Source organism: Mirounga leonina, unplaced genomic scaffold (genome assembly GCF_011800145.1).
Source record: "Mirounga leonina isolate KUSES-001 unplaced genomic scaffold, KU_Mleo_1.0 Mir_128, whole genome shotgun sequence".
NCBI classification, from domain to species: domain Eukaryota; kingdom Metazoa; phylum Chordata; class Mammalia; order Carnivora; family Phocidae; genus Mirounga; species Mirounga leonina.
This window is the reverse complement of record NW_023270320.1, coordinates 13,375,793-13,390,762: the sequence shown is the minus strand read 5'-3', so window position 1 is coordinate 13,390,762 and position 14,970 is coordinate 13,375,793. Positions and strand designations below refer to the sequence as shown.

Genomic DNA, 14,970 nt, shown 5'->3' with positions numbered 1-14,970 from the left:
TAATTCCAAGACAGCACAAAATATTGGGGTTTTTAAAATATTTATTTGAGACAGAGAGAGAGATAACGAGCAGGGAGAAGGGGTAGAGGGAGGAGCAGACTCCCCACTGAGCAGGGAGCCCAAAGTGGGACTTGATCCCAGGACCCAGGGATCATGACCTGAGCTGAAGGCAGACACTTAATCGACTGAGCCACCCAGGCGCCCACAATATTGAGAGGTGCCTGGGGGGCTCAGTTGGTTAAGCATCCGACTTGATTTCAGCTTAGGTCATGATCTCAAGGTCGTGAGATCCAGCCGTGTCAGGTGCTTCGCTCAGTGGGGATTCTGCTGGAGATTCTCTCTCCTTCTCCTCTGCACCCCCTACTCACTCTAAAATAAATAAATCTGGGGCACCTGGGTGGCTCAGTCTGTTAAGTGTCTGCCTTGAGCTCAGGTCATGATCCCAGGGTCCTGGGATCAAGCCCCATGTCGGGTTCCCTGCTCAGCAGGGAGCCTGCTTCTTCCTCTCCAAAGCAAGCAGATCTGAATTTTAAAAAATAAATCAATCTTTAAACATAAAACACCAAACCAGAATTTTATGTCAAATTTACCATAGCTGTTGAAGTATGTCATCCAAAAAAAAGAATAGTTCAGGCATTTTAACCCATGACATGTTAAATTCTAACTATCAACATGTAAAATTATCTTTATCTAAAATAAATATTACGTGATATAACTGTGTAACAAACTGTATACATTTTTCTGCTAAGAAAAAAGATAAAAATAAAAGTATATATATGATAAAAACATCTTTTACTCAACTTTCAGTCAATACACCCAGCAGCATTGCAGTTTCAGTTCCTTGAAGGCTGAAACTACTGTGACTTCCTACTTGACATGTCTAGAGTTTACAGACTTCAGGCCTCTTATGTCACAATCAGAGGCAATAATACCTATTAGAATAGTGACAGCAATGGTCTAGAAAGCTAATATGTATATTAACATACCACCAAAAAAATAAATACAATATAAATTTTAATGGTACAATGGAACTGAAAGTACATTAAAACAAAATTTAGGGTGCCTGGGTGGCTCAGTTGGTTAAGCGACTGCCTTCGGCTCAGGTCATGATCCTGGAGTCCCGGGATCGAGTCCCGCATTGGGCTCCCTGCTCGGCAGGGAGTCTGCTTCTCCCTCTGACCCTCCTCCCTCTCATGCTCTCTGTCTCTCTCTCAAATAAATAAAATCTTAAAAAAAAAAAAAAATTTAACTACTTTCTTTGCTAAAAAAGTGTTGCTTGTGCTATTTTCAGAGGAAAATCCCTGAATAAAAAACTTCAATGGGGGAACTTGGGTGGCTCAGTCGATTAAGCATCAGACTCTTGACTTCAGTTGATGATCTCAGGGTCATGAGACCGAGCCCCACATAGGGCTCTGCACTGGGCATGGAACCTGCTTAAAATTCTCCCTCTTAACTTCTGCCCCTCCCCCTCTAAAAAAACTTTTTTAAATGTCTTTGGGGTTTTTTTTGATAAAACATTTCTACATTAATCCCTGTCTTTCCTTAGCTTAGTGCTGTTTCAGTATTTAAATATTACACGTACTATGTAAATGTACCACAGCTGTGGGCGCCTGGGTGGCTCAGATGGTTAAGTGTCTGCCTTCGGCTCAGGTCATGATCCTGGAGTCCCGGGATCAAGTCCCGCATCGGGCTCCCTGCTCGGCGGGGTGTCTGCTTCTCCTCCCTCTGACCCTCCTCCCTCTCCTGCTGTCTCTCATTCTCTCTCTAATAAATAAATAAAATCTTTAAAAAAAAAAAATGTACCACAGCTGTATAAATACTTAAGATAAACAATGGAAAGCAGGGCCTGATTTTTTTTTTTTTTTAAGATTTCATTTATTTATTTGACAGAGAGAGAGCACAAGCAGAGGGAGCAGGACAGCAAGAAGCAGGCTCCCTGCTGCCAGACGTTAGGCTCAATCCCAGGACCCTGGGATCATGACCCAAGTCGAAGGCAGATGCTTAACCGACTGAGCCACCCAGGCAAACAGGGCCTGATTTTAAAGTCAAGATCTCAGAGAATCCCAAATTTAATTTTAATGTATGCAAGGACAAAAAATGTACAGGTGACAGAGGCACAAAGAAAAATCATCTGTTTTTCTCTAATTTTATAAAGTCATTGCAAGAAAATACAAATTCAAGATAACCCTTATTTTCTACGAGGCTGGCAAAGTTAACTAAAAACATCTAGTACTGGTAAGGGTAAAGAACTGGATACCTTTTCATAGACTGCTGTGAAGGTAAATGGGTCCCCCAAAATTGGTGCGAACTTTACAAAAGGCATGACAGGCAATGTGTTGAAGATGTTTTAAATATGCCTTATTTTCTCATCTCGCAATTCTACTTAAAAGAAAACTACAATAAGGAAATAATCAGGCAAGTGCACATATATTTATGTGCAAGTATTAAGTATTATTTATAATAGCATATAGCAAAACAAAAACATTTCATTTCTATCTGTGGAGCATCAGGAAAATTGTTTTAAAGTACATCCGAATGGAAAGCCATAAAAAAATAATGAACTAAAACAGCATCAGAGCCCCAGGAAAAGAGCTTCTGGGAGAAGCCCTGTATTCTAAGGATAAAGCTGAAATTGTTTAAGTTTCTAGGCAGAAAAGAATGAGTTAGAAAAAATGAAAGAAAAGTCAGACTGTCACTGGACTTCTCACCAGGAACATCAACAAACATTCTATAACTGCAAAAGATCATCGCAAATGTGGCCTCAGACTGTTATACTGGCTCTGGTTCTTTGCTATCTGACAAAACGCAAGTCTACGGATCACTTAGTCAATAACCAGATAGCTAAAGTAAACGTGAATAAATAACCAGATGAGATTTAAACACCTAGTATTTCGGTACTATTTGGTATTTCCAATTCTTCCAATAATAGCTAATATTACTGTTACTATTACTCTTACTATGTGCCAGGCTCTGTTCCAAGCTCTACACACATTTATTTTTAACTCATTTAATTCTCCTAAGGACCATGAGACAGATACCCTTATTCCTATTTTATAGATGAGAAATCTCAGAAGTATCTTGCCTAAGCTAATAAGGAGCAGAGCTAAGATACAAACTTACAGGTTAACTATTCAAACCATCATCCTGACCACTGCATTTATATACTGCCTCTAAATGAGTAAGATCCTGATAAAAGGAAATAAATGCCTTTGTGAAATAAGACATATACCTAAGTTCAACTACTCTGTGTTCACTTACCTATTTGACTTCCTAAATTACTACAAATAAGCTCTCTCCTTACTTGTGCTATATCTCATTTTAGGACATTTGCTTCTATTACAGATAAAATGAAGGGGGAGTCTTCAACGTGACTGAAAGCTTCATCACTCCAGTATTTCCTCTTAAGCTAAGACTGCCATCTACTGGACTAACACAAAAATCTCCATCAATACAATAGGACAAAGCATTTTGAGTAAAATACAAACAAAGAGGAAGAAGAAGATAAATGTTAAGATATGCATCAATTTTCAGTGGATCTTCTCTGGAAACACACACAACTTATATCATTTGGAAAAACTCACTTTTTTTAAATTAGTGATGTATGCCGCCGTACTGACAATTTCAACTCCAAGAACAGTGTCCGAACCCTGAAGTTCCTGCGGATCGTGACTTATTCCCCCAGCGTCTACAGCACTATACAAACATCACAATGACAGTATGCAAGAACCACCATCTGTGTTCCCGTGTCAATGTTCCCTCAGCCTTAGGTAAGCTCAAGAACGGAGACCTTATTCACTTTGACATCTCTGTATCACTGAATGTGCTGAATGAAAGAATTCAAGAAAAGAAGTCTGAAGACAACATATCTTAATTAACTGTTGTCTATTTTATAAACACAACTGTACCTTTAATATAATTCTCAAACCAGACAGTTTTGCTTCCTGTGGAACATTTGGTAATGTCTGGATACATTTTTGATCGTCACACTGTGGGGGAAGGTATGCTACTAGCATCTAAAGAAGCCAGGGATTCTGCTAAATATCTACAATGCACAGTGACAACCCCAACACCAAAAAAAATTATCCAGCTCCAAATTATCAATACCGCCGTTGTTGAAAAACCTTTCTTCCTCCCAGCCGTCTGTCTTAGAAAGTATAGAGATTAATGAAAAACACCAGTTGATAATAAGAATCAAATTCTGTTTACATATATAAAGTACTTTTTATGTTTTTTACACACGATTTTCTAGGAACATACAATGTATAATAGAGAATATAGTATGATTAACCTTTGAAAATCTCAGAAAAACATCACTTTGTATTTTGCAGACCTTTGCCACACATTCTTTATCACTTAAGGAAAACACTAATTATGGTATATAGGTTGCCATTGCATCACACCTGTATTGGTCCATTTGTAGCCATCACACTCAATGGTGACTCTACATATAAATGTAGACACTGGTTATTTATATTCCTTTTATATTCTAATATAAATATGCTTGAATAATTATAAATATTGAAATATATTTGTAAATATAAACCAATTTCCTTTTTTTTCTCCTTTCTGTTAGGGTACTATACTTTTTTTTTTTTTTTAAGGGGGGACAGCAAAGGGAGAGGGAGAGAAAGAATCTTAAGCAGGCTCCACCCCCAGTTCAGAGCTCGATCTCAAAACCCTGAGATCATGACCTGAGCTGAAATCAAGAGTTGGACACCTAACCGACTGAGCCACCCAGGTGCACCTACTTTTTTTTTTTTAAGTAAGCTCTGTGCCCAGTGTGGGGGCTTGAACTCACCACCCTGGGATCAAGAGTCACATGCTCTACTGACTGAGCCAGCCAGGCATCCCTGTATTATACAAACTTTTAAGAAATTATGTCTCAAAGTAGGTTATATCATCTAGAAATTTTATTTTACAAGAGCAAAGAACATGTTACAAAATATTTGTTCCTCAGGCTCCACTGAATCAGATTTAAGGATTAAAAACAACTGGCCTACGAAAAAAATCAAAGTCTTTACTACAGCCTTTGCTTTTACTACTGTCTCCTTGAACCCCACTTCCCCCACAACAGCACCCACATGGGCACCACTCTGGTACTCTGCAAGGCTAGCTCCATCTCATTCTTCCACAGCCGTCTTCTCGGAGTTCACCCCTCCTACTGCTTTACCAGCTTGCACATACTTCATTTGTCTCTTTCCTAGAATTTGATACAATCTGTCATCATGTTTTATTTTTTATATTGTTTACTTTATCCTTTAGAATGCAAACTCCATAAAGGCAGAGACTTGTCTATCTTGTTCATTACTGCATCCCCTGCATTTAGCAAAATAACTGGGGCATATAGTAGGACATCAGTAAATATTTGTTGAATAAGTGAACTCTTGTTGAGTAAGTGAATTCAGGAATACACAGATTGTTACCAAAATCCCAGAAAGTGTCAATTAGGAAATAAAAACAAAGAACGAAGTTGATAAAATGATACCTATAGTTTAAGCAAATTAGAGATACAGAGAATCACTCTGTAGATATGAGAACCTCCCAAAATTATACTTTCCAAACAAATAATGGGAGAATATATCATGTAATAAAGATAATTAATATAAAATGACACTTCAAAAGTTAAAACCAACTATATGCCAATTACAAAGGAAATATTTAAACAAAAGAAGACAGGGTATACAGTAAAAGAATGGGCGAAAAGGGGCGCCTGGGTGGCTCAGTCGTTAAGTGTCTGCCTTTGGCTCAGGTCATGATCCCAGGGTCCTGGAATCGAGCCCTGCATCGGGCTCCCTGCTCAGCGGGAAGCCTGCTTCTCCCTCTCCTACTCCCCCTGCTTGTGTTCCGCCTTTCACTGTGTCTCTCTCTGTCAAATAAAAATCTTAAAAAAAAAAAAAAAAAAAGATAAAAAAAAAAAAAAAAAGAATGGGCAAAAATACATCAGTCCAAAAAAAGGGAAGGGATTAAAAGAGTAATATGAGATAAAGCCAGACTTCAAAGAACATTAAATACAACAAAGAGGGATGCTTTACAATGATTATGATACAATCCTTCAACTATGACTGTCAAGAATGTTTATAAACCAAAAATTCTGCAGGAAAACATAACCAGGAAGTAATAGCAAAATTAAAACAACAAAAAAACAATGGCAGATTTTAATGTTTGCTCAGTCACCACTCATATAGTCAAAAACTAGTATGTATAAAGGGTGATGTGACAGATATTTTTCTTTAAAATAAAAATAGAACAACAAAAGCAAAATAGATAAACCAACAGTTAGCATAACAAGGAAGTAAGGGAGAAAGTCCAAATACAAAAAGTTAGCAATTTAAAAAGGGAAAATTACAGAAAAAAATTAAATTATGGAGCCATACTCTGCAAAAACTATATGCTATTAAATCTGAAAATCAAAAATGGATGATTTTAGGAAAGCAGAAATTACCAAAATTAATTTATAATGTGGGAAACTTAATGAAAGACATAACCAAAGAAGATAAGAATACTGTGAAAGAAGCAACAAGACAGATACACTCATGGGCGTTTGTGTTCAAATCTTCAAGGAATTGAATACTCTCATAAGGAAAGAATGGAAAAGGAAGGAAAAAGGTAGGAAGGAAGAGAGGAAAACTGTACTTCTCTTTTGATGTATCCAGCATAACACACACAAACCAAACCCTGAGAAAGTAAACAAAAAAAGAAAACTGGATAGTAAAGCAAAAACCCTTAAATACATAGAAAAAGAGTCCAGAAATATATAGTTAAAAAAGCATTATTCTAGGAGTACAAGGACAGTCAATATTAGGAAATCTAGTAATATACTTCAACACCTATTAAATAAGTCCACAACAACAAAGACTTACTAGATGCAAAAATGATTTGTCAATTTCCCCTCCCAATACCTTCTGATATTATATGGCTATTTCATTAACATAAAAATGTATAATATTTGCTGCAGCATTATTAAGTACTTAAAAAAATCCATTCATCAGGTACACTTACATAATGGAATACTAAACAGCCATATAGCATTTTTATTTTTATTTATTTTTTAATTTTTTTTATTTGCGAGAGAGAGAGCACAAGAGGGAGGAGGGTCAGAGGGAGAAGCAGACTCCCTGCCGAGCAGGGAGCCCGATGTGGGACTCGATCCCGGGACTCCAGGATCATGACCTGAGCCGAAGGCAGTCGCTTAACCAACTGAGCCACCCAGGCGCCATATAGCATTATAGAATACCTCTAACAGAGAAAAAGTAAACTAGAAAAATAAACATCAAACAATTTATACAATTTATTTACAGATATGTGGGAGTTTACTAACAAGCATACATGGTTACTTTTATAATCTGAGTGGAAGAAAGTGAAAATCCTCATCTTGGGGCGCCTGGGTGGCTCAGTCGATTAAGCGTCTGACTCTTGGTTTTGGCTCAGGTCATGATCTCAGGGTCTTGAGACTGAGCCCTGCGTCAGACATGCTCGGCCCAGCGTCTGCTTAAGACTCTTCCTGGGGCGCCTGGGTGGCTCAGTCGTTAAGCGTCTGCCTTCGGGATCGAGCCCCGCATCGGGCTCCCTGCTCAGTGGGAAGCCTGCTTCTCCCTCTCCCACTCCCCCTGCTTGTATTCCCTCTCTTGCTGTGTCTCTGTCAAATAAATAAATAAAAATCTTTAAAAAAAAAAAAAAAAAAGGACTCTCTCTTCCTCTCCTTTTGCCCCCCCTCTTAAATACATCTTTTTTTCCCAAATAAATAAATCTTAAAAAAAAAAAAAAAGGAAAGAAAGAAAAGGAAAATCCTCATCTTGTCCTTATAAGCCAAGTAATAAGGAGATAGGAAGAGTTTAAGCCAACAAAGCCCATATAAAATGGCAAATGAAAACAGGAGTAATATTAAGAAATAGAAATATAGAAAAAGGTACACAAACAGGAAAAAGCTGAGTAAAGTTACAACAGTGATATCCACAGAAAAATTGCACTGGGGACAGAAAATACTAATGACTTGGTATAATGATTACTGTGAGGATTATAGCGGAACAGAATGATTCTCTTAAAACTTCTCCAATGAATTATTATCAAGAAATCCTAGAGTTCCACCCTATTCTTACAGAGCTACTGCAACCTCACCATTTGCCCCAATTTGAACATCTACAGATCTGCTGCACTATGCTGCCATCTGCAGAGTGGACTTAATACTAAAAATTCCCTGAGAACATTCAATTATTTTGATTGTTAAAGGTAACAAGAAAAATGGCAGAGAAACTAAAACTAGTGCTATACAGTATTAGAAAGTGAAGAAGAGAGACAGCAGGTGTAATCAGTAACATGATAAGAATAAGTCAAAATACTTCAAGTTGAAAAATCAAGAAATAAAAATATAAGCATATTATTTAATACAATAAGGGAACCACCAAAGAATTAAAATAAAACCAGTTAAGTAGTGCCACAAATGAAAGGGACTCAAATTAGCGAAAGGAAAAACATACCTGCTTTTCACTGTAAGATCTTCCTACTTGAACATGTGATACTTATGTTTTTTAATACTGCATTTTTTCAAATGGATTAACTATGCCAAAGAATAAAGGAATCAGCTATTTTTTTTTAAACCTGTAAGTATCTTAAAGATTAAGTCCACCCCTATGTTTTTTCGAAGGGTCAAGTCAATTTGACAATTACAAAAGTTTCCATAAAAAGCAAAACTGTGAGTAAAGGAGACTCAAGCAATACAAAAATTACTAAGCCAAATCTTTCTTAAATGAGCATCTATCACTACAATATAAAAAAGAAATTCACTACTCCCTTATTTACACACAGAAGCTTACCTTATTAGAAAGTACAATATACAGAATAACTGGAATACTTTGAAAACAATTTTTTAAAGTAACAAACATTTACTGAGAACCAACTGCATACAAGGTACTCTCAATCACAATTTTCCACCAAAATACAACATTCTATTTCCTAAAATAAATCATGGTCATCTAAGTAACTTCAGATTGACTGAACTCCTATCTACAAGCACCACAAGCCTGAGTATCTACAGCCAGATAACATATGAAAGAAAAACTTACATAGTACAAATTACAAAATCATAATCAAGATATGTATGGGCTACTAAAGGGATAAGAATTATATGTCCATTTTTTATACAAAATTATTTCTTCAGTAGAATCTCTTTTATTCAATACAATAAACAAGAGTCACTAGGACTCCCAGGCAGTCATAGCAATAGTTTCACTATTTGGAATCTAATATTACTTTGTTACTTTATGTAATTCTATATTGTTAGAATTTTTTGGTATGAGTTTGTATTACTTTTCAAATTTTATAATTAAAATGGCGTTTAGTCCTTTTCTTGCCTTTTTAGTTCAAAATTAATACAATTTACAGTACAATATATTTGTCTAAATGAGAATTTCTACTTGTATAGTAAAGATTTCCATGACTAAACCCTTGTTTAACTATTTTACCTGACAAATATTGATGAAATATTTTTTTTTAAAGATTTTGTTTGAGAGACAAAGCCCTCACACAAGCAGGGAGTAGGGGGAGCAGAAGGAGTGGAAGAGAGAGAATCTCAAGAAAACTCTGCACCAAGCGGGGAACCCAATGCAGGGCTCAATTCCACAACCCTGAGTCCATGACCTAAGGCAAAATCGAGTCAGAAACTCAACCAACTGAGCCACCCAGGTGCCCCTGAAACATTTTTAAACTAAAATTCAAAACATAGGTATCATACGTTTAGTACAAGATTCAACAGAAGCTTACTTAGCATCTGACTCTACAATAGTCAGAAAAAAGTAATCTTGCCTATCCAGTCTGATAATCAAAAGACTCACAAGTTATTTAAGAGAATATCAGTCACCAACAAAAGTTTGTTTTTTCCCATCCTGCATCAAGCTTTCATATCAAGATATGAAGTAATATTTGTAAAATAACAGAATTAAAGAAATAAGCTACTTGGTACAGCTGAGCTATAAGCATATCATAACCTACTATACTATGATAAGTACAATTAACCTAAAATCTTTCAAATTACATATTTCAAATTGCATTCTGAGAAACAATGTTAGTGGTAAGATTATTAGCTGTGCTCTAAGAGATGATAAAGCTAAAAAGCACTACTATAAAATTTAAGTTATAACTTGATTACAAATATAAATTTTGTCACCTTCTATTTCTAACGTATTTGAAAATTAAACAGAAAGGCTCACCTTCATCCACAGAAAACTGACAGCTCTTATCATTGAAGAAAAGAATTTTCTTCTTATCAGGACGATTTACAAATAGTATCTGGTCCCCTAAAGCCTTAAATGATAAAAAAAAAAAAAAAAATTTTTTTTTTCAGTTAACTCCGAATAAGCCCACCCCAAAAGATTTTTTTTTTTTTTGAACAACAAAGGACTCCCATTTCTTTTAACCTTCTGTATAGCATTAGAATCTAATGCACCTAATTTTAGTTCTTAAGCTTCTTTCATGAGTAGTTCTCACTACTTTTATGGATTGGTATTTCAAGACTTTTATTCTTAGAGATCTTCCGAAGTACAAAATGGAAAGTTACTTATTTTTGAAAAACAAAACCCAATCTATGTTTCAATTATGATTTGGGTCCACTGGAGTCTTTTTATTAATCTAAGAAAAACTGTGGGATCTTAGTGTTCTTACTTTTCCTCTACCTTATTCTGCCACTTATTTATCATTATTCATCAATTATTTCCAATTGTGCTTTAAAAAGCTACAACAGTAAAAAAAAAAAAAAAAAAAAAAAAAGAAGAAGAAAAAATGAAAGAATGATCAAATCACCTAGAAGTGTGATGCAATAGTGAAACAGCCATCTTTCAATTTTCTTACTGCATTGCCCAAACTGTTGTATCACCTTTCAAGAAGATATAAAAGACCACAGAGTGGTCTCTGTTGTCTTTTAAGCTTTCATTAAATATAGTGGACAATTCAGAATTTATTTCCTGCTCCTCAGAGCAATGACAAGAAAAATCTCATTAATAAATGAGAACAAGAATGCAAAAAGCCTGAGCACACTTCTAGACTCTAATGATGGTGAAATTCATCAGAAATAAAGTCTAAAACTATGAGTCTTTAGACAATAGCTCAGATTAATAATCTCAAGCTTAAGAATTAATGACTGAATGACATATTTCTAAGAACATAAAAAAATGAGGTATTTTCATTCAGTTAGTTATTCAACAGGAAAGAATTCACCATAGAATACAGTGTGATAAGAGCCCTTGCCATTTCACTTTGCTAACATATAATAGTAGTCTTTCATCTTTCTGATGCGTTTGCCAAAATGTACTTGATACAGAAGTCTGCTATGTTAAAATCTTATAAAAATTTCTAATAAAGCTGTTCTTCACCATCCCTTCATTCTTATTTATATAAATTACTCATGACATGAAATACTTTGAAAAATAATAAGACTCCAACGTACCCAAGTGGTAAATGGTAACCATTATATATGTAAAATAAACTATGAGAACTCAAAAGACAGTGCAGAAAGGAATTAAAGAAGACACAAATAAATGAAAAAATATCCATGTTCATGAATTAGAAAACTTAATATTGTTAACATATCAATACTAAAAGCAATATGCAGATTCAACACAATCCCCATCAAAATTCCAACGGTGCATTTTGAAAAAGTGGAAAAATCCTGAGAAGAGTCACAAAAGACTCTAGCCAAAACAATCTTAAAAAAAGAATAAAGTTGGAAGTCTGATAACTCCTGATTTCAAAACATAGAAGATTCTGGGGGGGGGCGCCTGGGTGGCTCAGTCGTTAAGCGTCTGCCTTCAGCTCAGGTCGTGATCCCGGGGTCCTGGGATCAAGCCCCACATCGGGCTCCCTGCTCCGCGGGAAGCCTGCCTCTCCCTCTCCCACTCCCTCTGCTTGTGTTCCCATTCTCACTCTCTCTCTCTGTCAAATGGGTAAATAAAATCTTGAAAGAAAAAAAAAAAAAAAGAAGAAGAAGATTCTGGGAAGAAGACAAAGTAAGAAGCACCAGGAACTGGTCTCCCAACGTAGACAACAATTACACTGGCAGCATCAGTCTCATGTAACTATTTTGAAACTCTGGATCATAGCCTTGAAACTAGGGGAAGACCTGGACGATGTTAAAGACATACAAAAACAACTACATAAACAAAGAAAATTAGAGTGATAATGCATGCCCTGGAAAAGACTTAGAAAAGTCCTTAAAAAAATCTTAAGTTTACACCTCCGGCTAGTCCTTAGCACAGACAGCCTACAACAATCCAAAACAAAAAGAATATAAAAAACAGGAAAACCTGGGGAAGGAGGAGAATCCGTTATCCAGAGTTATAGTATTATTAGATTCAAAGGTCTAGTTTTCAACAACAAAAATTACAAAGCATACAAAGAAACAGGAAAGCATGGCCCATCTGAAGGGAAAAAAATCAACAGTCCCTAAAAAAGACCTTACGGTAAATATACTACACAAAGACTTTAAAACAATTGTCCTAGAGATGATCAAAGAACTAAAGGAAGATGTGAGGAAAGTGAAAATATATTAACAAAATGGAAATATTGATAATGAGATAGAAACCTAAATAAAATCACAAAGAAATTCTGGTGCTGAAAGTAAAAAAATGAATGGAAAATTTCACTATAGGGATTCAAAGGCATTTTTCAGTAGGGAGAAGAATCAGTGAACATGAAAATACAAGAATGGAAATTATCAAGTTTAAAGAACTGACAAAAAGGACTGGACCACCTTGGGGCTCAGTTAGTTAGCATCTGCCCTTGGCTCAGGTCATGATTGCAGGGTCATGGGATGGAGCCCCACAGTCAGGTTCCTGCAGGGAGCCTGCTTCTCCCTCTCCCCCCCTGCTTGTGCTCTCTCTCGCTCACTCGCTCTGTCAAATAAATAGATAAAATCTTAAAAAAAAAAAAAAAACTGACAAAAAGGATTGAAGGAACAGTGAACAAATCCTAAGAGACCTCTGGGACACCAACAAGCAGATCAATGTACGAACTGTGGGAGTCCCAGAGGAAGAGAGAGAGAAAGGGGCAGACAGCATATTTCAAAAAATAATGACTGAAAACTTCCCTAAGTTGAGGAAAGATATGAATATAATAAACATTCAAGAAGCTCAATGAACTCCAAAGAATATGAACTCAAAGAGACCCACACTGAGACACATTATAAATAAACTTTCAAAAGACAAAGGGAGTCTTAAAAGCTGCAAGAGAGAAACAAACCAGCGCATACAAGGAAGGGATCCTCAAAAAAATTGTATTTCTCATCAGAAACTTTAGAGGCCAAGAGCACCTGGTGGCTCAGTCAGTCAAGCATCCAACTCTTAGTTTCGGCTCAGGTCATGACTGTGTCAGGCTGCTTAAGATTCTTTACCCTTGGGGCACACCTGGGTGGCTCAGTCGGTTAAGCGGCTGCTTTCGGCTCAGGTCATGATCCCAGGGTCCTGGGATCGAGCCCCGCATTAGGCTCCCTGCTCAGCAGGGAGTCTGCTTCTCCCTCTCCCTGATGCTCTGCCTGCTTGTGCTATATCTCTGTCATATAAATAAATAAAATATTTTTTTTTAAAAAGATTCTTTCCCCCTCCATCACCCTCCCCCTCTGCTCTTTCCCCACTCGCACTTGCGTGTTCTTTAAATTTTTTAAAAATAATTTTTAAAAAGCTGAGGGATTTCATTACCACTAGGATCTACCAGGCAAGAAATGTGCAAGGGAGTCATGCAAGGTAACATAAAAGAATCAGTAACTCAAAGTTAATATGAAGAGATAAAAATCTCACTGAAGATAAATACTAAATACATGGGCAATTATAAAAGCTAGTATCTCAAATTCCACATATCAGTGAGATCATATAATTGTCTTTCTCTAATTGACTTATTTCGCTTAGCGTAATACCCTCTAGTTCCATCCACATCGTTGCAAATGGCAAGCTTTTTTTTTTTTTTGAGAAACAAGACAGAGGATCATAGGGGAAGAGAGGGAAAAATGAAACAAGACAAAACCAGAGAGGGAGACAAACCATAAGAGACTCTTTTTTTTTTTTTTTTAAGATTTTTATTTATTTTTTAGAGAGCGAGCGAGAGAGAAACAGCATGAGAGGGGAGAGGGTCAGAGGGAGAAGCAGGCTCCCCGCTGAGCCGGGAGCCTGATGTGGGACTCGATCCCAGGACCCTGGGATCATGACCTGAGCCGAAGGCAGACGCTTAACCATCTGAGCCACCCAGGCGCCCCACCATAAGAGACTCTTAATCTCAGGAAACAAACTGAGGGTTGCTGGAGTGGAGGGGGGTGGGAGGGATGGGGTGGCTGGGTAATAGACATTGGGGAGGGTATGTGCTATGGTGAACACTGAATTGTTTAAGACTGATGAATCACAGGGCGCCTGGGTGGCTCAGTCAGTTAAGCGTCTGCCTTCAGCTCAGGTCATGATCCCGGGGTCCTGGGATCAAGTCCCGCATCAGGCTCCTTGCTCTGCAGGGAGCCTGCTTCTCGCTCTCCTCCCCACTTGTGCTCTCTCTATCTCTGTCTCTCTCTCTCTCAAATAAATAAATAAAATCTAAAAAAAAAAATTAAAAAAAATTTTTAAATGACTGATGAATCAGACCTGTATCCCTGAAACAAAGAATACATTATACATTAATTAAAAAAAAAAAAAGCTAGTATCACTGCAGCAAAAGTTTGTAACTACACTTTTTGTTCTCTACAGATTTAAGAGACTAATACATTTTTAAGAAGCAATTATCAGTCTAATAACTAGTATCACTGTAACTGTTTTGTACCTCCAAATTTTATCTTCTACATAATTTAAGAGACTAACAGATTTAAAAGAATTATTAGTTTATGTTTTGGAGCAATGTGTGAAGATGTAATTTTGTGACCTTTACAACAAAAAGGTGTGGGAATGGAGCTGTAAAGGAGTAGAGTTTTAATATGCTACTGAAGTTAGGCTAATATAAATACAAACCAATACA

General features: G+C 36.7%; 1 protein-coding gene across 2 annotated transcripts in view; it reads right to left on the bottom strand.

Moving 5' to 3' along the window:
- GTF2E2 (general transcription factor IIE subunit 2) overlaps positions 1–14,970 on the bottom strand; it is a 66,017-nt gene that overhangs the window by 10,721 nt on the left and 40,326 nt on the right. Inside the window, exons 6-7 of one of the 2 annotated variants that reach the window (XM_035004088.1) lie at positions 10,203–10,296; positions 4,781–5,200 (exon numbers count right to left, since the gene is read on the bottom strand). In XM_035004088.1, the coding sequence (XP_034859979.1) occupies positions 5,121–5,200; positions 10,203–10,296 (174 nt within the window). In that variant the 3' untranslated portion in view covers positions 4,781–5,120. Of the gene's footprint in view, positions 1–4,780; positions 5,201–10,202; positions 10,297–14,970 lie in introns of those variants that run through there. The other variant, XM_035004086.1, reaches the window with a different exon arrangement.